This window comes from Punica granatum, chromosome 8 (genome assembly GCF_007655135.1).
Source record: "Punica granatum isolate Tunisia-2019 chromosome 8, ASM765513v2, whole genome shotgun sequence".
In the NCBI taxonomy this organism is placed as follows: Eukaryota; Viridiplantae; Streptophyta; class Magnoliopsida; order Myrtales; family Lythraceae; genus Punica; species Punica granatum.
In genome coordinates this window covers 25,985,536-26,010,694 of record NC_045134.1, presented here as the reverse complement: position 1 = coordinate 26,010,694, position 25,159 = coordinate 25,985,536, and the positions used below count along the sequence as shown (strand labels likewise).

The 25,159-nt window shown below is 38.9% G+C and overlaps 3 protein-coding genes and 1 non-coding gene across 5 annotated transcripts; 1 reads left to right on the top strand and 3 right to left on the bottom strand.

The window, feature by feature from the left end:
* Positions 1-148: 148 nt before the first annotated feature.
* On the bottom strand, positions 149-220 carry TRNAT-CGU. Its single transcript has one exon. It is a non-coding gene; the product is annotated as a tRNA-Thr (tRNA).
* A 165-nt stretch (positions 221-385) lies between these two features.
* On the bottom strand, positions 386-4,528 carry LOC116187572 (protein LONGIFOLIA 2-like). The gene is made up of 5 exons (XM_031516354.1): positions 3,604-4,528; positions 3,190-3,233; positions 1,682-3,109; positions 1,329-1,476; positions 386-1,238 (listed from the first exon to the last, which is right to left on the bottom strand). Exons 1-5 carry the CDS (start codon positions 3,737-3,739, stop codon positions 514-516), a joined length of 2,481 nt encoding a protein of 826 aa, XP_031372214.1. The 5' UTR covers positions 3,740-4,528; the 3' UTR covers positions 386-513.
* Positions 4,529-5,094: 566 nt separating this feature from the next.
* LOC116187573 (ABC transporter B family member 25-like) lies at positions 5,095-9,802 on the bottom strand. 2 transcript variants are annotated; one of them, XM_031516355.1, is made up of 17 exons: positions 9,553-9,801; positions 9,157-9,228; positions 9,016-9,051; positions 8,840-8,914; positions 8,619-8,743; positions 8,397-8,496; positions 8,112-8,283; positions 7,906-8,024; positions 7,592-7,702; positions 7,358-7,502; positions 7,087-7,219; positions 6,821-6,896; positions 6,637-6,702; positions 6,430-6,537; positions 6,238-6,345; positions 5,798-5,995; positions 5,095-5,709 (listed from the first exon to the last, which is right to left on the bottom strand). In XM_031516355.1, exons 1-17 carry the CDS (start codon positions 9,595-9,597, stop codon positions 5,506-5,508), a joined length of 1,893 nt encoding a protein of 630 aa, XP_031372215.1. In that variant the 5' UTR covers positions 9,598-9,801; the 3' UTR covers positions 5,095-5,505. The 2 variants fall into 2 exon arrangements, with proteins under 2 accessions (XP_031372215.1, XP_031372216.1); XM_031516356.1 differs by lacking the exon at positions 6,238-6,345 and having other exon boundaries at positions 9,553-9,802.
* A 10,656-nt stretch (positions 9,803-20,458) lies between these two features.
* LOC116187065 (cytochrome P450 78A5-like) lies at positions 20,459-23,382 on the top strand. Its single transcript, XM_031515651.1, has 2 exons — positions 20,459-21,548; positions 22,416-23,382. The coding sequence occupies exons 1-2, from the start codon at positions 20,571-20,573 to the stop codon at positions 23,019-23,021; spliced, it is 1,584 nt and encodes a 527-aa protein (XP_031371511.1). The 5' UTR covers positions 20,459-20,570; the 3' UTR covers positions 23,022-23,382.
* The last annotated feature ends 1,777 nt before the right edge of the window (positions 23,383-25,159 follow it).

The window sequence follows — 25,159 nt, the reverse complement described above, 5'->3', positions numbered from 1 at the left end:
AGATTATTGCAAAGATAAGGAAAGAGAAGAAAAAAACAAAGGAGGTTTGAAATAATGTCATATAGTCTATAGCATTTTTATTTTTTTTTTCTATATAAAGGGAAAAAGAAGAGGAAGAAAATAAAAGGGGAAAAAAATGAGAATGGCAAGCCCCCGGCGAGGATCGAACTCGCGACCTTTCGCTTACGAAGCGAACGCACTACCACTATGCTACGGAGGCTTCGATGTTAGATCGTCCAATGTAAAAGTTTTAGACAAGACAGTAACTGATTTGGATATTGTGATTATGTCATTAGCAACTGTAAGGTCCAACTAAAGGAATGAGTAGATCCTTTTTATCTTTTAGGAACTGTTAACGATGATATGATATGATATTTCAATTCCATAGCTCAAATTCCAACTTCTCGATATAAAATTATTATCGTTCGAATAGCAGAATTGACGGTATTATGAAACACGACCCCATATGGCACACAACTGCACAAGAATATACAGATGTTATTTCGATCCCTGCTAGCTCGAATTTGTCCTTGGACCGGCTTTCCTGGTGATCCCGATCTCATCAATAAGCTCTTGGAAGATCACGTCCTCCAAGTCCGTGACCAGATCATATGTCTCCCTGCAGAAACATGTCCACTTGTCCTCGCCTCGCATCACATCCTCCCACAGGATGCTTCTCAAGCAGCCATCGCCCCTGCTTTCGGGATCGTCATTCCTTGGTTTCTTCGTGTTCGCCTCTAGCAGTTCTATCTCGTGACACAACTCTTTGAGAAGCTTCTGTGCAGTCAAGGTCTCTTCCACCAGCTTGTGCCAGACAATTCCCGAACCAGTGACTTTCCTCCCGAGGATCTCATTCACGGAGTCGAATATTATCCTCCGGCGGGATGTATCCTCTTCCATGGCCCCACTGTTTTTGTTTTTCCTCCTCTCCAGAACGAGGAACAAGTTGGGGTCAAATGGATTGCCTGAAGGGTGGAGTTGAAATGTGGAGAGTCCAGAGCCGAGGTCTCGAAGTAGGATGCCCGAGGATACGAGTATCTTGCAGATGTACTTCTGGTCGGGATTTGGATTCTCGCACTCGCACAGCTGGGCAACATAATCTGTGCTCTCTTCATCATTAGTCGAGCATAGTCTTTCAAGCTTCTGAATTAAGTCCCTGACATTCTGCAGTTTCTTGCGGCTAATCTCAAGAAGGCTGTCGGCTTCGTGTTTGTTTTCATTATCCCTGTCGCAATGTTCTGCAGCATAAATTAGCAACCCGACTCAGATTCCGTAGATTGTAATTCTTTGCCAGGAGCAGGTGCTGTCATTTACAAAATGTAGCTTACCTCCAAGAGAATTTAGAGTCTTTTTCACAGGAGATGATGAATCATCCGTGGACTCAGAAACATCAAGGACTGAGACAGGACTAGACTTGTGTGCCAAAACTGGAATGGCTTCCTCCAAAAGCAATCCATCTTCACTGAACCTTCGAGCCTTTTGCATAAAAAAGAAAAAGAAAAAGAAAATTCAATTAGAATATTCGAACAAATCATCAAGAGTCTTACAGATGTGCTAAAAAAATTTGCATTTATTTTCATAAGGAGAAGAAATGGAAGAAGCCTATGGTTTGCACGGAGCCCTTGTTTGGGTGCTTGGAAGGCTTCAAAGATAGCCCCTGGTAGTTGATCCCGGTTCGTACCTTTGACTCTCTGATAGTATCGCTGCCCAAACTAGAAGAGTTGTTGGGCAAGTTTGATCCAACTTTTCCACCCAATGTGCTTTTTCCTTCGTGGGATTGCCTTGCCGGAGAATCATTGCTACTATCCACACGAGACTGATCTTTTGCTATCCCACCATTTTGCATGACTCTTGAATTGAGAGTTCTAACACCAGCACCATCTCTTTCAACAAGTTTAGCTGGTTTCATTATCAGAATAGTCGACTCAATGTTCCTCGGATAATCGGATTCCTGCTCTGCACTAGAAAACATGTGGCTATTCTTTGGCCCACAACTTTTTGCCAACTCCAGATTCAGCTTAGGCCTCATGTATTTCCCCTGGTATCCCTCTCGACTTTCAGAATCCGTAGGGCATTCTTCTCCTCTCTGAGTCTCCAAAAGCCCCTTCCTTCGTATTGCTTCTAATATCTGTTTAACAGCCCCAAGATCCTTTTCCGACTGTGTACATTTAAATTCAAAAACTTTCAACCTTCTCTCGATCTCACCGTAAACAGAATGAAGAGATTCTGACTGTCTATTTGGGACTTCTACGGGCTTAGAGCCCGATGAATTTGGAGATTCGCCATTTCCACCCTTCTGCTGTTTCAAAGGCACCAGTTCTATCGGAAGCCTCGAACATGATATGTTGTTTGTAGCTGAATCCTGAATTTTCCAACTCGGTGACTGGCCTCCTGATTTCGGCCTCCTTGCGGAGTCAGAAGTTCCGATCGGTCGAACAGAATCAGGGAATGCTTCCAAGCCCATGAGCTTGGCCACCACACTCGCATGCCTCTTCTGAGATCCGCTTGATTGTTCTACATCCTTGACTTGGCCCTTCGACTTCTGAATGTTCTCCAGCAAATCTTTCGAATTTGGACTTTGTTTTAAGCAAGAGCTGGAACCTAGAACCGCACATTCCCTGCTGTCAAGAGAAATTCTAGGGAGATCTTTCGGTTTCGTGATGGTCTCTCGCGATCCGAATGATAATCTACCCGACTCTTCTCCATCAAAGGAAAGCCAAGGAGCAAGACATGCTGATCCGTAAGACGACCTCCAATCTTCACTGTCTTCATCAAAGTGCCGAGGCGTTTCTCGGAGTTTGGCAAGTACTCTCAGTGATTCCTTCAGATCAGCAGGGCCATTGATAGGTTGTTCTTGCCAAGAAGACCTCAAAGAGTCTCTCGTTGAATCTTCATGCACGTCCTGCAAATGAGCACCTGATTGGCTTTTCAAGGGGTTCCTTGAGGATGATTCAGGGAATATGATTCGGTCTGGTGAAGACACCTCGGCCTGATTCATTTGAGCCAACTCAAGAGAGAACGCGGAAGATGAGCGAGCTGATGGACAAGAGGCTATTGATGGTTCCATAAAAAGTCTTCGTTTGTCGTTCACACACTGAGCATATGATCCCTGCAGCATTGGGAGTAAGATTAGGTGAGAGTGAGCAAGTGAGCAAGTGAGCAAGAGAAGAGTAGAATCTAGGTGCGCACGTTGAGGGTATGTTGATGGTTACCGCCGGTGAAGTCGGAGTAAACTGTGAAGAGACAGAATATTAGTTATGAGAAGTTTACCGATCTAGCAATGGAGGGAAAGATTGTTACGATGAACATAGAGAAATCAATTCAACTGATGATCAGGCCCCAACTTTGGTTGAGGATACAGTGAAAATAGCATCAAAGAGAATTATCAGAAAAGAACCAACAACATCCAACCAGCACTTGTTAATGAACATAGACATAAAATCGCAACCATTAGACCATCTGCAGAGCGTTTTCCGAAGAAAGTAAAAGCTTCCACTCCCTCCATCGGGATATACACGCATATCTAACTCCTGGTTCTGGTGCCGTGAAAAGTACTCATTTGCATTCAGAAAGTTGTGGCTAGCACAATAGAATCGAAGTTACCAGGAGGAAGCCTCTTCGGGGCAATCCGGCCTCCCGTGACCAAGTGCTGGAGATCGAAGAGCTGGCGATACATCCCAGCCGAGCACCCCGTTTGCGGGTTATCGTCCACAAGGGAATGCAGCAGTTTCGCAGACATCTTCACTCCAGCTTCTTCCAACTAAGTGAGCTGGAGAGATTTTATATCTGATTCTCTTGAATCTGGATACTGACTAAACATAGTAAATGCAAAAATAGTAACACACAGTTTCCATAATTAATTCAATCTTCTGCTCTCTTCCGCTCTCCTCTCTCCAATCTGCAATCATCTCCTCCATCGTTCATTCCCATTTTTAGGCAAAATGTAGCTCAAAATACAGCAATCTTGCAAATCCCAAATGGGCAATTTCCAAACAGGAAAAGCTCAATCGTTGCCAGACAGAAGTACCCTTCATGGAATTTGCGGATGTTTCCCCAAAAAAACCCAAACTTTACCTACAAATCACGGGAAACTAGGAGGTTGGGATGGGATAGGATTATGACATTAATATTCCTGTGCTCTGCTCCCGAAAACCAAGTCAGTTTCTACCTATAGAACAGACACAGAGGAGATGTTCGTAAGGATTTCCTGCAGAACAACATGCAGAGATAATTAGGAGAGAAGGAATGTAGCCCAGAGACAGAGGGGGAGGAAGAGAGGTGCCCTTTGGCTTTTGGGTCACGCGTACTTCAGACAACACGTCCCAGACAGCATCTTTCTCAAACAAACATCCGTGAGAGAGAGAGAGAGAGAGAGATTGTCAGCAATAAAAGGGGGTCAAATGCAAGGATTTTGGAAGCACTCCAATGTCTCAACTGTCAGTTGCCGAGATGTCGTGCAGCTGACAAATTACGCTTCGTATCGATGAAATTTATCTGCAGTGCAGATTTCGAGTAATGATTAGTTCTAATAGATATATTAAGTACAGCTCGTAGGCTCACCGAAAAAGAAGCAAATCGATATATATTAATATCCCAGAGAAACGACAATTTTTGATGAGTGAAAGGCTTCTCTTTTTATGTAAAAGGATGGGGAAAAGAAACAGGGTGTTTTTGCAGCAGGAAGAGCTTCCGTTTGGTCGACAGTAGCCGTTGAAGACGTCAGTGAAAGGTTCATTTTAATTGCTCACTGCAATAACTAATTAACGATAACGGCATATTTCCTGCAGGATCTTCAATTCTTGAGGATTCTTTGGAGGAAGCTGGCATCGACAGCGTTTATGGTCGTCAGTGCTGGTAGGTTTCGTATTAAATCGCGGGGTGGTCATTGTCCGTGTCAATTGAAGTCGATATTATTAGTTCGTATTTCATTGGACTCAAAACTACTGGTTCGGTAGACTGATAAAATAATTGAATTGGGATGATGCAATTGCAGCTATCGACTCACATAGGACGGGAATCTTTTCTGGTTGGATGTTCTATCATCAGATTAGTGCATCTTGTCCACGACGTACAAAATTTATCCGATGAGTAGTCTTTTTCGAGAATTGATAGGACACATGCCGAGTCTATAATTGATTAATCACTGACCATTATTGAATAAAGCTCATTAAACCCTAACTATCACACTTGATTAATTATTGACCTAAACAATCATTGAGCTTTCCATACCTGTCCACAGGGAGTGTCCACTGTTGTTAGTTACACAAGTGGACCCAACATATTGCAACAATCTTATATATGTTTTTGATGAGCCGACTCCTTATCGACCCCGTACTTTGAATCTATTAAAGCTTGTACTCGCAGTGACATGTTATAATGAACCTAACTCGGCTGCATCAGTCAAACCTCACTCGGCTGCATCAGTCGGACAGTTTGTTGAGTTTGTGAAGTTACAGCTTGCTCAGTTCAATATCAGGTCTCACTTTTGAAACCAGTGATCCTGACCTACACATCGGTCTTGGCTCCTTGAAGTTGCCTCCTGACGAGTGCTGTGTATACGCCGTCTCTACGGAGAAGATCTTCGTGAGACCCACTCTCAACAATCTGCCCATCAGAGACCACGGCGACGACATCTGCACTCTTCACAGTCGAAAGCCTGTGGGCTATCACTAAGACCGTCCTCCCTTTCATCAGAGAGTCCATTGCATCCTGTCATTTCATGACCATAGCCCAAATCAAGTGATGTCGAAATTTAAAAAAAAAGTAATAGAATGCACATTTCCGAAGTTTTGGTCACCTGCACGAGGTATTCACTCTCAGCATCTAGAGCACTTGTGGCTTCATCTAACAAGAGGATCTTCGGGTTCATTAGTAGGGCTCTGGCAATTGCTACCCTCTGCTTCTGACCTCCCGAGAGTCTCACTCCTCGTTCCCCAACATGAGTTTGGTACTTCTCGGGGAAATTTGATATGAATTCGTGGGCATTAGCCATTTTCTGCAAAGTCAAGGCGACAACACAATTCAGACCTCTTAAGAATATTCAGAAAAAGAAAAAATGGAAAAGCAGGAAACCCACTCGCGAAACGCTGGGTGGGGGGGGGGGGAGGCTCTATATGGTCTGCATTTATCAAGAATGATTCGATTGGACTCCGGACATGCTAAAATCGAGTTGAAAAGGAACGAGCTCAACTGAAACATGCCGGCACATAATTTAACAAGGAAGATTTCTCATCTTACAGCTGCATTTTCTATATGTTCAATGCTGACTTTGCCGTCGAAACCATAGGCTATGTTCTCTTCTATGGAACAATTGAAAAGCACGGGCTCTTGGCTCACTATACTGATCTGCATTTAATTCGGGTCGGTCATCATTTTCAGTAAAAAACACAAATTTGTGCGATGGAAATACTTAATTGAATATAATTTTACCTTCTTGTGGAGATGTTCATGCGATATGTCTCCGAGAGGTACCCCGTTGATCAGAATCTTTCCCTTGATTGGGTCATAAAACCGTTCGATCAAGTTCGCAATCGTAGTCTACACAGCAAATATATGAAGTGAGAAAGTTATTAATTAATAACTCCGGGAAGCTTTACGTATCGAGAGTGGAGCGAACATCAAAGGGAGAGGAATTACTTTCCCGCCGCCACTGGGACCAACAAGAGCAACCTTTGACCCGGGCTGCAGCTTCAGTGTTATCCCCTGAAATATGTAGACACATTCTTCATTTCTTTAAAACGAACATAGAGTGTTTAGAAAGAATCATTCTGGAAAACCAAACGACGTATTTATTTAGAAAGACAAGGAAGTCGTGATTCACCTTGAGGACCATATGGTTGGGACGGGAAGGATACGCAAACCAAACATCATCTAATTCCACCTCTCCATCTTGATCACTGCAGAATACAAGCCACACGAATTAGACAGAAGAGTGAAATCTAAAGGCCACGTTGGGTATCGGTTCAAAGAAATGAAGATGAAATTGAGTTTCTTTTAGGTAATTGTCCAGCTTTGGACAGATTTTATCACAAATATGACATAACAGACACAAAACAGTTAAAGATAGGGATGGAATTATGGACTAACCCTAGAGGGCACTTATTGCCTGATTTAGGCATGGATGAAGTTCGATCCAGAAGCTGAAACACCCGTCTGCTAGCACCTGCAGCTTTCATTGCTACGGTGTACAAGCCTGAGAGTCCCGACACGGAAGATCCCACTGCCATGCATAAATAAGGCGACAAGATTTCATGAACATTAAGCAGGTATATCTAATGTCAAAGAACCAGATTATGCAGAATATGAAGAAAATTAGATGATACAGTAACATTATAATGTCATGCTGACTATAAGTGACCTGTAAGGCTGTAGAGAATGAAGGACGTGAGAGCTCCGGGAGTCATAGAGCCCATAATAGTGAGATTTGCGCCGTATATTACTACCGCAATCACTGATAGAGTAGATGCAGCATTTATACCCCCAAAGAATATTCCAACAACTTTCTGCAGCGGGACAGCGGAAGCCTCTTTGAGAGACGGAACTGGAAAGAAGGTGAGGAAATTAGTTATGAGTGGGAAAAGGGAAGACTCACAGCCTGTTTGATTCCGAGCTTAAGTGTCTCCTCGACTTTCTCAGAGTAGCGAGATATCTCGTATCCTTCTTGTGCGAAAGATCTTACAGTCCGAATTGCACCAAATGTTTCCTGAATTGAATATTGACAATATAAAATATCAACAACTGTCTGATTAACAGAGAGAGCATCCCAGTTCGGACATATTTCCAGGGCAAATGGACCATTTTATGTGATTTGGGATTATAGTAATAGCCGGATCATGAACATGGTCAAGTGGTCAGTTTGCAGTCTAGCTGGTCTATCCAGTCCTTTGATAACATTTGGAATAATACCTCAGCAATTGAAGCAGCAACAGCAGCAGCTGCTTGGGTCTTGTGGGAGAGTTCTCGGAGAAAGCGGCCAAACTGACGAACCGCAACTGAGATAGCAGGCACAACAACGAGAGCTAACACTGGAATGATGAAGCAGACATGCAACAATTAGGAAGTCCAGAGTATACTACACCTAATAAAATGGATGTACTCAAGCAAGAGATTACGTGTCAATTTCCATGACGTAGCAAACATAAAGCCTAGGCCAATAAACGCGGTTGATAGGTTTCGCAGGGCCTCAGATAGATTCGTAGTTGCAGCATTCTTAATGATTTGTGTATCTTCAGATAGCCTGCTTAACAGCTCCCCTGTTCTTGTGACATCAAAGAAGGCTATTTCCTGTAAAGTAAATACAACACGTGAGAATTAGAGATGCAGGAAAAGTGTACCAAAATCGCTTTCAAATGTATAAAAAAGACGTTTTAACAAAGCATGTAAAGAGCAAATAATACCTGATTGATAAGGTGGCTGAATAAGTTCTTTCTCAACCGAGCAACAACTCTCTCACTGGCAGAAGAAAACAACCATGCTCGAACTGCGGTGCAGACAGAACTGGAATGTTGCCAATAAAAAGATTGCTTTGTTCACAAACTTCAGAGGGTATCTCAACACTGAAGGACCAAAGGTAAACCAATACAAGGAGAAACTTTGAGATTTACTGAATATACACTTACCCAACCACAACAATCAAAAAAATCTGAAGAATGGTTCTGTTGACTGCTTGGAGTGCTTCAGCTCTCTGTGCTGGTGTGCTAATATCCCTCGACACAATGTCAATAATCTTCCCACCAAACTTTGGCTATTTCGCAGCATCAAACTTCTTTGTCAGCAACCACTTTTTATATCATAACACAAGGGAGAATACTTCATGAGAAAGACTAAGTTATGTGCTTACAATCAATATGCTCGATGTGGACGCAATCAAGAGTGCGATTGTAGCAATGACCAATTTCCCCGCGTCGGGCTTTGCCTGTGAAAGAGGTAAAAGTTTGCAAATACATTAGCCCGTAAAAACAGAATACCAGTGCAACCCAGGGAAACAAAAAGGAAGGGGAAAAGAGTATTGATTACCAGTGAGAATACTCGGCCAAATCCCACATTTGCAGCCTAAATTTTCGACATGAATAAAGAATAATGGATTAAAATATCAAATCATTATGGCCGAAGGCTTCAAGATTATATAACAGGAAATAAGAATGGATATGTTCTTACTGGCACCGCATCTCCGAGTTCCAAGTCCGTGGCATGGCCATTAACCAATGTATCATCCCTCTTTCTCCCTCCCTATAAAGCATTCCGAAAAACAACTCGACTTGTAATAGCAGATCAAACGTGCCGTTTTCAACAAACATGACTAACACTCATAGCAGGCCATGAATCTTTTGCTATTAAAAAGCTCAAAAACAGCAAATCAAACTCATCTCCTAATCTTCCAATAGGCAATCGGAGTGCTACCAAGAACAAACACTGCCATGAAACACAACCTTAACGTCACTCAAGAACCAGAGGCAAAAATCCCACCAACACAGCACCACACAATGCAGAAAACGGAAACCTGGGCAAAACCCACTTGTGCTATCTCATCGGTGCTCTGAAAGAATCACTTACTCCTCGGTGCAGCAGAGGGACTCTCTCGCCCCCAAAACCATGCATCCCGGAAGTGCTCGTTTCTGGGTTCGGCTCCAAATGGATGGGCAAGATATTCAGCCACTGATAGATGAGCAGAAGCTTCTGTATTTAGAGGTCGCTGCTAGGTCGTGCATATATACGAGTTTCCCGAGTTCTTGGTCATGAAGGTTTGATTGACATTGACTCCCCGAGCGAGGAGACACGCATGCCTCGTCATCTTCATCGTGACTGTGATCTTTCAGGCCGCTTCTCGTCTGTTTCCTTAGGTATGGACGTCACCACATACATCAGCTTAGCCCCCCCCCCCACTCTCTTATTAACTTTATTTTTTATTTTTTTTTTCCGGTTACAATAGTGACTCATGCCATACTACATTAAAATATAAATCTTAAATATTTAATAAAGGAGCACGATTAGTCCCACTGAGTATCGAAACTGAAACATCTTGATCACCAAGTTAGAGGTGTACTATTATCCTATTTCCCTCTCTTGATAACTTTATATTAATTTATCAAATGTTTATCATATTAATCATTCATTTGATAAACATATTTAGCCGACCCAATCACTGCATGGAACACACATAAAATATGTAGGCCACTAGCCATGGGAAATCCTCCCGGTATGTCGACGGTTCACGAGGGCATTGCGAATGGCCTTGTCATATGTGGTCGTAATATGGCCACGGTCCATAAACACCACAAGTACTGGATTCGCTAGTTCGCTATTTAGTGCTTTGTGGTCATTCATTAGATAAGTGACAACTTTCGCTAACATACTCTCAACTCGATACGGTTGAGATCCTAGTAGAAGTGCTCGTCGTAATTTTCCATGCTGCTAAACGGGATGTTCACGATGAAGCAATTTACTAAATGTGTCATCGGCACAAGTATTGAAAGATCATATATCTCAGCAATATTACGTACTAGTTGTGAATAGTTTTCTTTTAAACGAAAAGTATACATTAATTGGACCCATTAATTTTACTTGCTTTTCTATTTTGATCTTTTTCTTTTCTTTTGCATCTTATACTTTTATATATTATTTTATTTTGGTCCTTCACCTTTTTCTTTTTAATTAGTTTTCGTCTTGTACCTTAGATTTTTTTATTTTATTTTTTATCCTCTATTTTTACTGGTTTTCTGCTTTCATCCTCTCATCCAATTTTCAATTAGAGAAAATTCAAGTTTTTTTTTTCTCCATAATCGTGCTCTTTATTAACTAAAAACCGATGTCCATATCGGGATAGGCCACTAAAAACCGATGTCCATATCGGATGTCATTCGAGCAGAGCATATAGGATCAAATATATCTACCCAGCAAAAAAAAAAAAAAGGATCAAATATATGTGAGCTTAAAGCCAAGCTCCCAGGCCGCCATATACAGAGAGAGAACGGGAGAGTTCAAGAAGCAGGCAAACATCTTCAGCTCAGCAACTCCTATGATTCTGCACTTCACTGCTTGCTTAAGAGAAGCCAATACATTTTTCCTTCCGAAGGGACAATGCCACAAAAAATGCTTTCGTTCCTAACCTCGCGGAATGTTATAGATGTAAGCATGCCATGACCAGAGTCTAGCTATGGCACACTTGACAGACTTTCCTTTATTCTTTTTTTTTTTTTTTGTTGCCCACTCAAGCTTACTATTCCAATCTCTGCATAATCTGTTTTCTCCATTCATCTGCAGGATTTTTGCCCAAATACCTGCAGGAAAAGAACAGTGAAAGAAAAAGATGATCCCTTTGCTCCTCATCCCCTCCACATAGAACACGAGTAATACTTATGTCTTTCTTCCACTTTGTGGGCAATCTTCTTACCCCTGATGGCAATGGCAAAGCCAGTGATAAAACAGTGTCTTGGGATAGATAGAGGAGTAGCCCAAAGGAACTTAATTGTGCCATGCCGAACCATTAGGCCAAGCAACCTTTTCCCAGATAAAATTTCCAAGGGCTAGCAACCGTAAAGCTGCCTTTGGAGTGGGCACTCCATACAATCTTATCTCCTCTGTCACAAGGAGCAATCTGGCTGGCTGCAGCCACTTCAAATTGTACCAAGTCCGACATTAGTGCTCAGTTGAGTTCGAATCTCGACTAATCTCGACTTCCACTTCAAGTTTCAGTGCGCAGATTCAGACGCTTTTCGATTTCATCCTAAGTCCATCACTTCCTTTTCTTTTTAATTATACTAGGAGCTTTACGCGTTTTGTTTCTTTTTTTTCCCTCGAAAACACTAACATTATTTTTACAATAAAAACTATATTAAAAAATAAAATTTAGACAATAAAAGTAGAAGGCCTTAGACTCGAATGGGAGATGGAATGATACGAGCATAATGACTAACACCACCGTGCAAATGAGATCATCAACTGATTAATGCATCAGCATGCACTACATTACATAAAAGCCTACATGAACTTCTCAATTTTAGAAACGAAAAGCAAAAAAAAAAAAAGGGGGGGAGACGAATTTGAATATGGGCCCTAGCTGGACCATATCATGTTGGACCGTGAACGCATAGTCCAAGATTATTATCATGACTTCAATCCAAGCAGCTAAATTTGGGTCTCGTACAACTGGGCTCACATCGAGGGCCCAATCGTTGGCCATTTCCCAGAATCCATGGAATTCTTCGATTCTGCCCTATACAAGATTACAATTTCCATCCATCATACTCAACATGAAAAACATTCTCTTTTCTCCTCAACGGGAGATGGTTCCTGAGCACCAACAGCCTCACAGGCCCACAACTACAATAGTCAAAACTGTGAGTAGTCCACAATCACAAAGCTCTATGTTTGAGTTCTTATCTATATATATATATATATAAAAGTTGGAGCGAAGCATCGTACGATGCAATGTAGGATGAGTCTAGGTTCTAATTGAGTGAGTCTTCAAATCTCAACCAAAGAAATTTCAACAAATGGCACAACATTATGGTGTTCCACATCATTGATAAAATCCGAAAAGTCCGTTAACTTACAAAAGTCGAAATGTTACTAACTAGTGAAATTTTAAAAGCTCCTAACTTACATGAAAGTCCAAAATTTTATAACCATCGGAAGTCCCAAAATCTCATACTCAAGAATGCTTGAAAATCCAATATGTGTATCTCTTTTATTAATGATGAAGAAATATTCTCTTTGTTTTTTTTTGCTAACCTGGGGTGTCCAGGCTTCGCCCGACTAATCCCCATGGCTCTGTGAACCCCCGGCGACGCACGGAGCGGGTAATCACACCAAAAGCGCTCCGGTGGCCCCAAAGGGATTCGAATCCGGGATCGGGTGCAAGTTAGGCGCACCTTTAACCACTAGGCCAAACCCATTGGGATTGAAGAAATGTTCTCTTTGAATTTTCATAATTGGGGATATATTATTGTCAGATTGCTTCGGCTTTTCTACCTAAGACAAAGAGGACCTGGAAGTAGCTAGATTCTGCATAATTTTAAGATGATGAGATCAAATTTGTTATCATTATTTTGTTAGTTGAAGGTAATGGAGTTTTCCATTTTTTGTTGATAATTTTTTTTATTTTTATTTTTTGAGTGTGTTATATTTAGATGAATGTAAAGTGATTATTGATGTTCTTATTTATTCCAAATAATTATTTGATCGGGGAAATATTGTGGAATACGTATAAGTTTTTTTATACTATTGATTTACGATTGTGTATTTATGTACAATTGATGCCCCAATTTAAAATTAATGTTTCATTAGCTATTAAATAAGCATATAAATTTTTTACGTTAGACTGCATATTAGGCAGAGTTCCATATCAGTCATTCCAATTATATTATATTGTATATCTCATGCTCCTAATAGTGGTAAGCGATTTTGTCATTTCAATAGCTCTAACCCACGCATATATGTGGGTCTTTCCTCTTGTTAACACTAACGGCGAAAGCTAACTTAATCTGCTTGTGCTGCTTTAAGAAACATGTAATGTCCTCGGTCCTTCGTGTATGAAGAACTCTCATGAGAATAATGTAACTGAAAAAATATCATATTCTTGTTCAGAAACAAGATATTTTTATGATTTCACAGTTTTTTCACGAGGGAAAATTTATGTTGGTCCTTATATTGGAAACTCATTGACCACTTTAAGGTTCGTGATCCCTTAAATGTCGACTTATAAAGATAAATCGGGAACATATTAATCGTTTTCGATTGGTATGAGGGCCAATAATCATAGTCACTTGTCATCCATTTGGATCATGGACGCTACATTGATCCATCGAGCAGGGTCATGAACCATCCATAAACGTACGAATCAACGAAATAAAAATCATAATAATTAATAAAATTTCAAAGATTGCCATATAATGAACCCAAAATATATCGATTATTAAGCGAAAGTGTGCGCTATTGCGCTACGTTATTTTTGATCGAATCGAAGAATCCCCCGAAATGATGATCGAAGAAGCACTTCAAGCAACACCTAAGGTTTTTTTTTATTTGTTATCGTGATATCCATGCTTTGTTTGCTTTATTAGTGTGATTTTAAAATCACACTATTACTTAATTCTATCAACAATAAAGCAAAATAACTCATATCAAGTCAAATAATAGGCCCCATTTATATAATCCTTTTTTTACAACAAAAAAAATAATTCATACAAAGTCAAATGGTGAAAAAAAAAAATCATTTATAAACCAAAAGCAGTATAAACTTTTTCATTCATCAAATTCGAATTTAAAATTTTATTTAAAAGAAATAAAAAACTGTTTGAAACTATGGATGTTTGCTACAGTAAAATATTTGCAGACGCCTGTTTTATTTTGGAAATGAATCTTTGGTGGATCTTTGGAGTGACATTTGGGTAGACACTACACAGAGACAAGTACGAAAGCGACGGAAGGGCCCATCACAAGAACGAAGAAGCCGCCAGGAGAAATGGGAACAGCTATACACCCTAGTAGTCTAAGCGCTCCTATGATCCCGACCTACGGAACTACGGACTAGTCCTAGTCCTACTATATACGTGCAGTGCTGACTGGCTGGGACTGTGGCTAAGCTATGGAGAGATGATGATGAAGAATCACTGAAGAATCCCACTGATAACACACAACACCCTGCGAACGACACTCTCAGGCGGGTCCCCCCACCCCAACCCGCCCCCCTCTGGGCGAATCTAATGCTACCCCAGCGAGGCAGCAGCCCCCCACCTGATAGATATATATTTGATACGGTCCACATCCACACCATCCCCGGGTCTTCCCCTCCCGACAAATTTCGCTATCATCCTATCTCGGTTGCTCGTGAAATAACATCGATCAAATTATAATACACGAATTTTACTGATCTTCTCCGACAAATTTCTCGATAATCCTATCTCGTTGCTCATAAAATAACATCGATCAAATTGCAATGCACGAAATCTTACTAGTTCTTTTCTTCTTCTTCTTTTTTTTTGGGTAGGCGTCTTACTAGTTCTTTTTGAATTACTAGTTCTTACGTGTGCAATTCCGTCAATTTTGGACGGAAAGTTAGCGTCGGGCTAGATGTGAAACCAACACGTCAACGTTGGGATATCTCAGAGAAAAAATCAAGTTTGAGGTAGAACTAAGAATTTATTCAAACGTTAAGTTATATGACGTTATTATCCCTAAAAATAAAAGAAAGTTTGGGATTTTACTTTTGATAGGTAACTTTTGGAAAATTAATATCTACGAAAAATGGTTACATTGTAAAAATAATGCTATATGCAACCACTAAATATAGTACACGGTGGGAGAATTTTATCGTTTAGTGAATCGATCTAGCTCTATTAAATTAATTGAGACCTATTAAATTTTTAAATATCAATATTCATATCGAAAAAAAAAAAGAGAGGCATTTTTCTTCGGTTTCTCCTTTATTTTATTTTATTCAGTCTCAATGTCTATGTCCATCAGTCAAAGTGAGGGGGAGAAGTGAAGAGAGGAGAATAGGGGAAGAGGGGGTGGGGTGTGGTGGGGGAGGAAGGAGAAAAGATCTCTCTGCTCTGACGCGCCGCTCATCTTCCGGGGTATGCCGGCTCTCTCTTTTGCTTTTGCAGTTCCGAAAGTGACTCAGCCGAGACCACGCCAAATCTTCTATGCATATATATTTATTACAATCCAAAAACTGAAAAATATCCCAGCCGACAAAAAAATTTTATTCGACTTAACTGAATTAAGTTAATATTAATTAATTTTTTTTAATATCGAGGTGTACACTGAAAGAAGACATTTACATTTTTATTTATTATTTTATATTCTACGAACGTATCCATGTTATAAATGAAAAATTTTAAAATATATTAAAAACGTGTAATTGAAAAATATATTAAAAATAAAATAAGCATATATTGTTAAAATAAAATAAAATTTACTTTTAGATAAAATCGAATATTTTAGGTTGGAGAGATTTTATGTCTTGACAATTTTTTAATAAAAGTTCATTATTAGATATATTATTGCAAAAAAAGTATAATTTTTTTGTCTGTATAAAAGGAGGCTCATAGATCTTGTACAATGAAATATAAAGATTAATAACTACTATATGAACTACAACCTCTTAATTGACAGATAAAAGTGCGTGTCACCACATTACGTTTGCTTTCTTAAAAAAAAGTATAAAATTTAAACTATAAAGAAAACAAAAAAGGATAATCAAGAAAGAATTAGGGATGGAAGAAAAACTGTGATTATATGAGAAAAAAATAGGGGTAATTTTTCATACACATTTATCTTTATAGTTATAATATAATGGTTATTATTAATATTGATATTAACCATAAATATTTTATGAGTAATTCAGATTTACACACAAAAAAATCCTTTATAATTGTCTGTGTATATATATATATATATATATATACAGCCACAGCTTATTACCGGTTATTATTAATTATAAATATTTCCCTAATGATTTTATGGGAAATTCAAGTTTACACAAAAAGGCACTTCTTCTTTTATAATAATTTATAGATATATACTAGAGGTGTTCCCCCACTCTATCGACGAAACCATTAAAAAAATATTAATTTTTTAAAAGAACGAATACTTCACTTTTTCTTACATATAATTAAGAGCTAAATTTATCAGAAATTAAAACATGCACTTTCAAAATAGTCTTGCTTTCGTTAATTGTTTTGTTAGAAAGCAATTTTTAAGTTTGAAAAAATGAAAAGTAAATTTAGGAAGCATAAATTCGAGAAAACTAAAACAAAAATAGAATCTGAAAAATTATATTGCAGAGGGAAGTCATGGACGGAGATGGGGTTGCCAAAGATGCACCACCACACCAAAACATGAGGATTTGACTTACCACCTTGTTTGGACGGATGATTATGGAAGGTTATGATAGGGTGTGTTATGAAGGGGTATTAATAATTCATATTTGGATTTTGAAATTTTTAAGAGGAAGAGGGTTAATGAGGGATAACGAATTCTATTATAATTCATCATAATTTCTATTTTTTAATTTCATTAATTTAGAGTAATACGGAGAATTTAAAAATTCATTCATACAAAGTGTAAGAGAATGAGAGAGGAGAAAATGCAAGCGCTGTTCGGGACGCCGGTCACCTATGCCCAAGTAGCTGCGGCGCCGTCAGTGACGCGCCCCGCTGTCTCTCCCCTTCTCCCTCCATGATTTAGTATGTATTTATTTTATTCTATTGTTGTTTTTTTAAGCTAATGGCAAACTAATGGAGAAATGATGGAAAACAGAAAATTTAATGGAGAAAACAGAAAACGTAATGGAAAATACACAACTGAGTACAAAACAAACAATTCAAAAGATATATTTTTCAATTTCTAAAACCTTTCACTTTTACTATATTTTGGAAAACTAATAAAGTTGGGTTTTTTAAATTAATCATTAATATAAATATTACTATAATTAAATTATTTAGATCATACATGAAATCGACAATTTGAAAAATGTAAAAGGCGCTTGTTTTACCTGAAGTATACAATTTTGCTTAAAATGTAGTAAAAGAATAAATTATCATTAAATATGTAAAAATTAATAAATAAGTTGCTCTTTGGTTTTTTTTTTCCTTCTTTTGGGTACATAGTCGTTATATTAACATCCAAAGCAAATGAGAGAGTAAACAGAAGATAGATGAGAGAAAAATTACGAAACGTGAGATTGAGTGGAAGAGAGCTGCACATAGTTTTTGTGAGAATTTATCATTTTAATCATAAATTTATGACTCTTATTAACAGAAGAATATTAAGTATGACAAATTTGGAAAAGAAAAAGTAAAATGAAAGAACGCTGTCTTTTGTATATATGATAATATAAATGTATTTTTACTTTTTATTATCACAAAATGCATAAATCCAGTAGACAACGACATGATAAAATCTATCTAATAAAAAATCGAATCGAAAAACTGTTGATTTTAATTTTTAAATAGGAACGTGCGTTACTGTACTTATATTACGTTTTTCGAAAAATATCTTTTTTCAGCTCCTACAAGTAAACCCGATGCTTCAATGACACAAATAGATAGTTCTCTCTCTCTCTCTCATCATAATCCTTGTGGACTGATGCTCAGACAGGAAGAGAGAAGCCGGAGCCGTACAGTCCTTTGGTTAATGGAAATGGAAAAAGATACGGCTGTCTGGTGGGGTAACGATCGCCAAGAAACTCGGAAGCCCCGTTGGCGTTACATTCCAACTTCTTGGACGGCGTTACTGAGTCGGGTCGGGCCATGTCAGGACCCGAGAAGAATAAAACGGAAGGACGAGTTTCAAATATTATTGTTTTTTTTTCTTCGGTGGACATATTATTATTGCATTATTTACACAGTCAGTCCATGCACCATCATAATCCAACCCCAAACTAATATTTTCCCTTTTCACCTCTTGGTCACCTTTCAATTGTGTCCGCATTTTCATTTTCCGAGCAAGTATAATTAACAAGACAAAAATGTATGCATCTAAGTCACGTTTAGTACACTAGAATCGATGGGAATAAAATGAAATTGATATTTCATCATTTCCTTCAATTCTTTTAATGCCGTCTCCTCTATGAATTGAAAGAACATTATATTTATGATATTTTTTGACAAACTTAATGAAATTATATCTCCTTCAAAAAACTTACGTAATTATCATTTCATCATTTCAATCAGTTTTTTTTTTGAAGTTCATATATCTAAATATATGCATAAATTAAAATCTTTATAAATAGGTTCATCCTTTTTAATTATATTCAATCACATTTTCAAATTCAACTAAAAAAGATTAATTTTCTCTTAATAAAATCATATTTCATATTGTAAAATCCATTTTATTTATTTGTTTTCCATTACATTCTATTACGGTATATCAAACATGACCTTAGTTAAAATGATCTGATTTCACATGCATAAACCCTGTGTTTGATACAACGTTATAGTTCTCTTTTGTGATCGATATATATAAAACTATCTTTACTAGTGATATAACGTATGTTTTATCTCTTCTGTGGCACTTTGACGTCGATATAATTTATAATCGTAGCTTTATCATCGTGCCAGAGGAGAATCCAAAAAAGACGACTTATTAATCTTTTATTTTTCAAAAGGTGAACATGATCTGATTCTTGGTCGTGTTTGTCGAGAAAAAACATGCATTAGTTACGTTTTTAACACATGAGATCAATCCAAGGGAATATATATATTTTGTCCTGTTGGACAGACGAGTACCGGAGTACGTAAACTATATGCACATGTCATGACGATCCTCATGTCATCTAAGTGATCTCATGACTCATCAGTTGGGGTTTCTTTGCTTTTTTGCTTCATTTACTACCAGTAATTAGAAAATTACATACGAATATACAAATGATTAGACTCATACTTCACCTATCATGTCCATTTTCTATTGTAAATTGTAATTGCAGGACTCGCATGCAAGATACTTGCACTGAAAGCAACGGATTTAGTTGTAGGTCTTATAAGCATTCGCTCGCCCGTAACGTCTGCACCTTGTGTAGTAACCACGATTACGTACCCATCCACAAAAACGAGATGCATCTACTTCCACGAAGGTTACGTTGTGGACATCAATTGCCTGTCTTTAGATTGTCGATTATAAATGATTATGGGAGGCTAAATGAGTTTTAAGACATGAAAGAGAGGACACGAAAACCCTGATGATAATTATCTAATAAAAAACTTCTTGATTCAAAGTTAAAGGTTTTGTGCAGCGCTGTATCATTTTCATTTTCCATACATGGATTGATTATTTTAACAGAGAAATGTATTGGACTTATGATTTCCTCATGACCATTCCAATCATCCCCAATAATAATTGCAGCCTATATATATGGATATGAGTTGATGATATATCCATGCTTTTTTTTGGCCGCGATATGGTCCATGCTCGCATGGACAATTAAGTAATAATTAATTATTATTTAATCAATTAATTAATTTAAGAAGAGCCGAAGGGACAAGGGCAAATCTGTCATTAGATCTCATTTCAACCCACCTGCCTGGAAGTGCAAAACGCAGCGTTTAAGGCCCCCACTCCCTATCAAATATTGAGTGAGAATGCAAGTCATGTAAAACTCCATATGAAAGTTTTCTATATGACTGTAGTATCACATAAAAAATATCAGAAAACACATAAAAAATATTATTATTACAAATAATAAATTTATTTTTTATCAATCATAGTTTTTTTTCTTTTTTTTTTATATACTAAGAGTCAAAATCACAAATCTGTATTGATTCGCGGTATTTTTCATATGGTATTACTGTTATATAAAAGATTTTTTCATCTAATGGTACGTGTAAAATAAAAAAGAGGGTGTTATATAGTCAAACATTTTGATTAGGAGATAAAGATTTACACAAACAAATGATTATATATTCCTCGCTCAATATTTCCTTAGCAATGCCGTGCTTATATATAACGGTTCTCCCACCCTTCTTCTCCCTCACAACAAACAACGTACAACTTCACCACTCTCCACTCTCCATACTCTGCAACCAACTGAGCCGTCTTGTCCCTCTTCACCTCCACCGTGAACCGCCGCCATGTCGTCGTTGGAGCTCCACCCCCTCTTCATCATCCCGGCCACGTCCTCTCCCGTCCTCAGCTTCCAGCTTTTTGCCTTCGCCCTCATCTCTGCTGCAGTCTTCACTCTATTCTATGTACCCGGGGGCCTCGCTTGGGCCCTCTCGAGGCCCCAACGCCGCCACATTCCCGGCCCCTCCGGCCTCCCTGTCGTGGGTATCGTGGCCGCCTTCCTCGGGCCCCTGACGCATCGAGTCCTCTCCCGCCTCGCTGCGGCGTCCAACGCGAAGAAGCTGATGGCCTTCTCGGTCGGTTTCACCCGCTACGTCATAGCCAGCGACCCCGAGACAGCCAAGGAAATGCTCAGCAGCTCCGCCTTCGCCGACCGCCCCTTGAAGGAGTCCGCCTACGAGCTGCTATTCCACCGCGCCATGGGGTTCGCTCCGTACGGGGAGTACTGGCGCAACCTCCGGCGCATCTCGGCCACCCATCTCTTCAGCCCCCGGAGGATAGCCGCCTCGGGACCCTTCCGTCAGGAGATAGGCCTGAAAATGGTTAGCGAGATCGAATCCTCGATGTCCCTTCACGGCGCCGTTGAGATTCGCCGCGTCTTGCATTTCGGGTCGCTGAACAATGTCATGAAGAGCGTTTTCGGGAGGTGCTACGACTTCCACGGAAACGATATTGTATCGGTGGAGCTCAAGTCCTTAGTGAGGGAAGGGTACGACCTGCTCGGGGTATTCAACTGGAGTGACCACTTCCCAATCCTCGGGTGGTTCGATCTGCAGGGAGTGAGGAGGAGGTGCAGGAAGCTGGTCGAGAGGGTCAATGCATTCGTGGGTAATGTCATCGAGGAGCATAGAGCGAAGAGGGCCGCGAACGGAGGAGCAGACGGCGGCCATGGAGGTGACGATGGGTCCGGGGACTTCGTCGACGTGCTGCTCGATCTGGAGAAGGAGAACCGGCTCTCAGACTCTGACTTGGTCGCTGTATTGTGGGTAAGTTCTCCATTTGCCTTTAGTGCTGGTTCGTTTTCTCGTAACCGAACACTTGACTCATTAGTTAATGTTGCCATTTGAAATATATGTTCTCCGTTGTCTTATTAGAAAACGGTTTCCAGTTTTCCACATATGACCTGATGTGTCACCGTGCGCGTAAGTTATAATTGCTTGGGGGCAGTGGAATTCCTGTTTTCTTGAAATGATGGGGTCTCTTAGAATTCTGCACTGATTAATAAAAGAGTGTCCTTTTCGTGATTTGCAATCTGATTAATGGAAGTCCAAGTTTGTGACATGGGATGGACTAGCTACATTTAGAAACGTACTAAGTAAGGCCCAGGAAATATGCGGGTATGGAAAGTCACACTAGCGAGAAAATCGGACCTTGGACGCTTTCTTGATTATAGCTACATGAAACCGTACCGAATGGTGGAGTGGCACTTGTGGGCTAGTATAGCATTTTGGAGTGTCATATATGTCTGATTTGACGCAATTCCTACGTTGTCAATGCTTTTGTTGATGGAGTTCCTTTTCTGTGTTTTAAATCGCTTTATTCGTGTCATTTTCTATGAGAATGACAATATGTGCAACAGATGGATAGATGCTAAGAAGTTGTTAGGGTTGCATTATAAATTTTCCACCTTTTTTCATTTGTCCAAAGATATCAAGAATCTGAATAATCTTTCCCTTTGTGCCATTGCCTTTTATGGTGCTAGATTATTCTTTTGGTGGACATGTATGTCCTGAAGCCTTACCTGCCATAAATATGTGAAGATGCATGACTTGGTGATAGTAACCCGATGATCCCATTGTATTGACTTGTTAATGATGATCTGAACTTCATTCGAATTTTGTTTCGGGTATCAGGAAATGATCTTTAGGGGGACTGATACAGTGGCCATCCTACTGGAGTGGATTCTTGCAAGAATGACTCTTCACCCGGACATCCAAGCCAAAGCCCAACACGAAATCGATGCTGTCGTTGGACCGGGTCAGTCCGTGTCTGACTCGGACCTCCCGAACCTACCCTACCTCCGCGCAATCGTCAAGGAGACTCTAAGAATCCACCCACCCGGCCCCCTCTTATCATGGGCCAGGCTTGCTATCCACGACACTTCTGTAGGGCAGCACTTCATCCCTGCAGGGACCACCGCAATGGTGAACATGTGGGCCATAACTCATGACGGAAGCGTCTGGTCTGACCCGGATGAGTTCAAACCGGAGCGGTTCGTCGAGGAGGACGTCCCCATCATGGGCTCTGACCTGAGGCTGGCCCCGTTCGGTTCCGGCAGGAGGGTTTGCCCTGGGAAGGCCATGGGGCTGGCTACCGTTGAGCTGTGGCTTGCACAGTTGCTCCAGAACTTCAAGTGGGTCCCGAGTGAGGAGTGTGGTGTGGATTTGACTGAGATACTGAAGCTCTCCATGGAGATGAAGAGGTCTCTGGTCTGTAAAGCCATTCCTAGGGAGGGCTAACCCGATGATGAAGCTGTTGATGATGGTGGGCTTACGTACGGGGACGATCTGCTCCATGATTTTGTTAATTCCATATGGGGAGGTCAAATAAGCCAACTCTCCTTCTGCCGAAGGATGGGCCAAAAAAAAAAGTAATATTGGTAATTTTCATATGTTTTTTGTTTGTTTTTCTTAGGAAAAAAAAAAGAATAGGATGGGGAAGGTGTCTGTGTCGTCCTGGTTTAGGAAAGGAATGTTTTTTTTTTTCTGGGGTTTATGTTTTTATTTTTGTCTGTCTGTCTGTCTTAGTATGTTCCACTTCTATAGTTAGATATGTATATCTGCATGCATGGAATGGAAACTATATCTAGCAATATGTACACAGTCTCTGCCGTCTATATGTATTATGGCTTTGAATCAGTTTGCCACCTTCAATTGGTAAAACAAAAATGTTATGCTTGAAATTGAGTTTCATTTTCAGTAAAAAAAAAATGTTCGTGAGTTTTGATAAAATGGCTTAGGGTATGTTTGGTTTTTAAAGAATGTTCAATTTTATTCAATTTCACTTATTTTTAATTCAATAATAAATTATTATTTTTTAAAAAAAATTAAATTATTTAATTTAATTTTTAATATTAAATTTTATTAATTATTAATTATTATTTTTATAATTTAATAATACAATTATTTCTTAATTATTATTTTCTCTCAATTATTCATTATTTTTTCACATTTTTTTTCTTAATTCAATAATATAATCATTACAAATTAATTAAAATTAAAATTCAACTCAATTTTATTCTAAAATCAAATACATTCTAAAAGTTACAGGAATATAAAAATTTTGGTTGGCGACTATCAAATTATAAGTCTTTTGATTTTGTGCGAAGATAATTGTCACTTTGAATCAGTTTGCTGCCTGCAATTGGTAAAAAAAATGTTATGCTTGAAATTGAGTTTCATTTTCAGTTAAAAAAAAGTTCATGATTTTGATAAAATGACTAAAAACTACGGGAATATAGGAATTTTGGTTGGCAACTATCAAATTATAAGTCTTGATTTTGTGTGAAGATAATTGTCAATTTGCATTTCTTTCTTTCTGGCTACAAGTATAGCGAAAACTAAATAAACGAGAATTAAAATCTGGATCGAATCAATATCTCATAACTCGGAGTCGTCGACTTGCATCATTACATCAACTCTCCTTCCTATATTACACTTCCTTCTAGATTGAAATTGAAAATCGATGTGACATACGTTAATTTTCAGGTGAAAATGTACACTAACTGTTCTAAATCCTTTTTAGATTGAAACAAATTTATCTAAATAAGTGCCATTATAAATATGAAATTATGTAACATTACGGTGATTCTTAATTTCAATCCATCGACCGGAAAACAGAACGCACAAATGGAGATTTTGATTTTATCGAGTGAATCGATTCGAAGTTTGTTGCGCTGCGCTGCCCTTCCGATCGAACTGAAGGACAATCTCATCCGATAAAAATCAACTTATGAAAGGAATGTTTGTTTGTGCAAAAATTAAACATCACTCTCTTTTCCTATTCCCTCTTTTATTATTCTTTGCGCTCGTCAATAATCTTTTTAACCCATATAGAGTAGCCATTGATCATGTGAACGAAAATAAAGAAATTCCTTAATCAAGGGCTTTATTTTAATCATATAATAGTTATTCCAAAATTTCAAATTATTACCCATTACCCACCAATTATATAATTTATACACTTTTATATGATTAAGGAATAAGAACCCAGGACCAGAACAATGATACGGGGTACCTCTTTTTTAGTGATGCAAATCCAACCCATAAGAATATATTTATCCGCTTTGTGAAAAAGCTTCTCTACTTTTTGATCGCCCTATAAAAAGAAAAAGATGCATTTTGGAATTTTTGAATATCCAAATATTATTATTAGAACACACCTATTCCCATCTCAGATCTATATCACAATGCAAGTTGTTTTGGGAGGCTTTATCTTTGGATTCCCACCTACGGCAAAAATTTAAATGATCTTACTTTAAATGACGTGCTGAGGAATAATCAATAAAAATTATTTAAGAAAAAATAATTATGGTAATTATTCGTATAATTAGCACCGATTTTTTAATTTCATGCATTTTGATTAGTGATTCCTCACG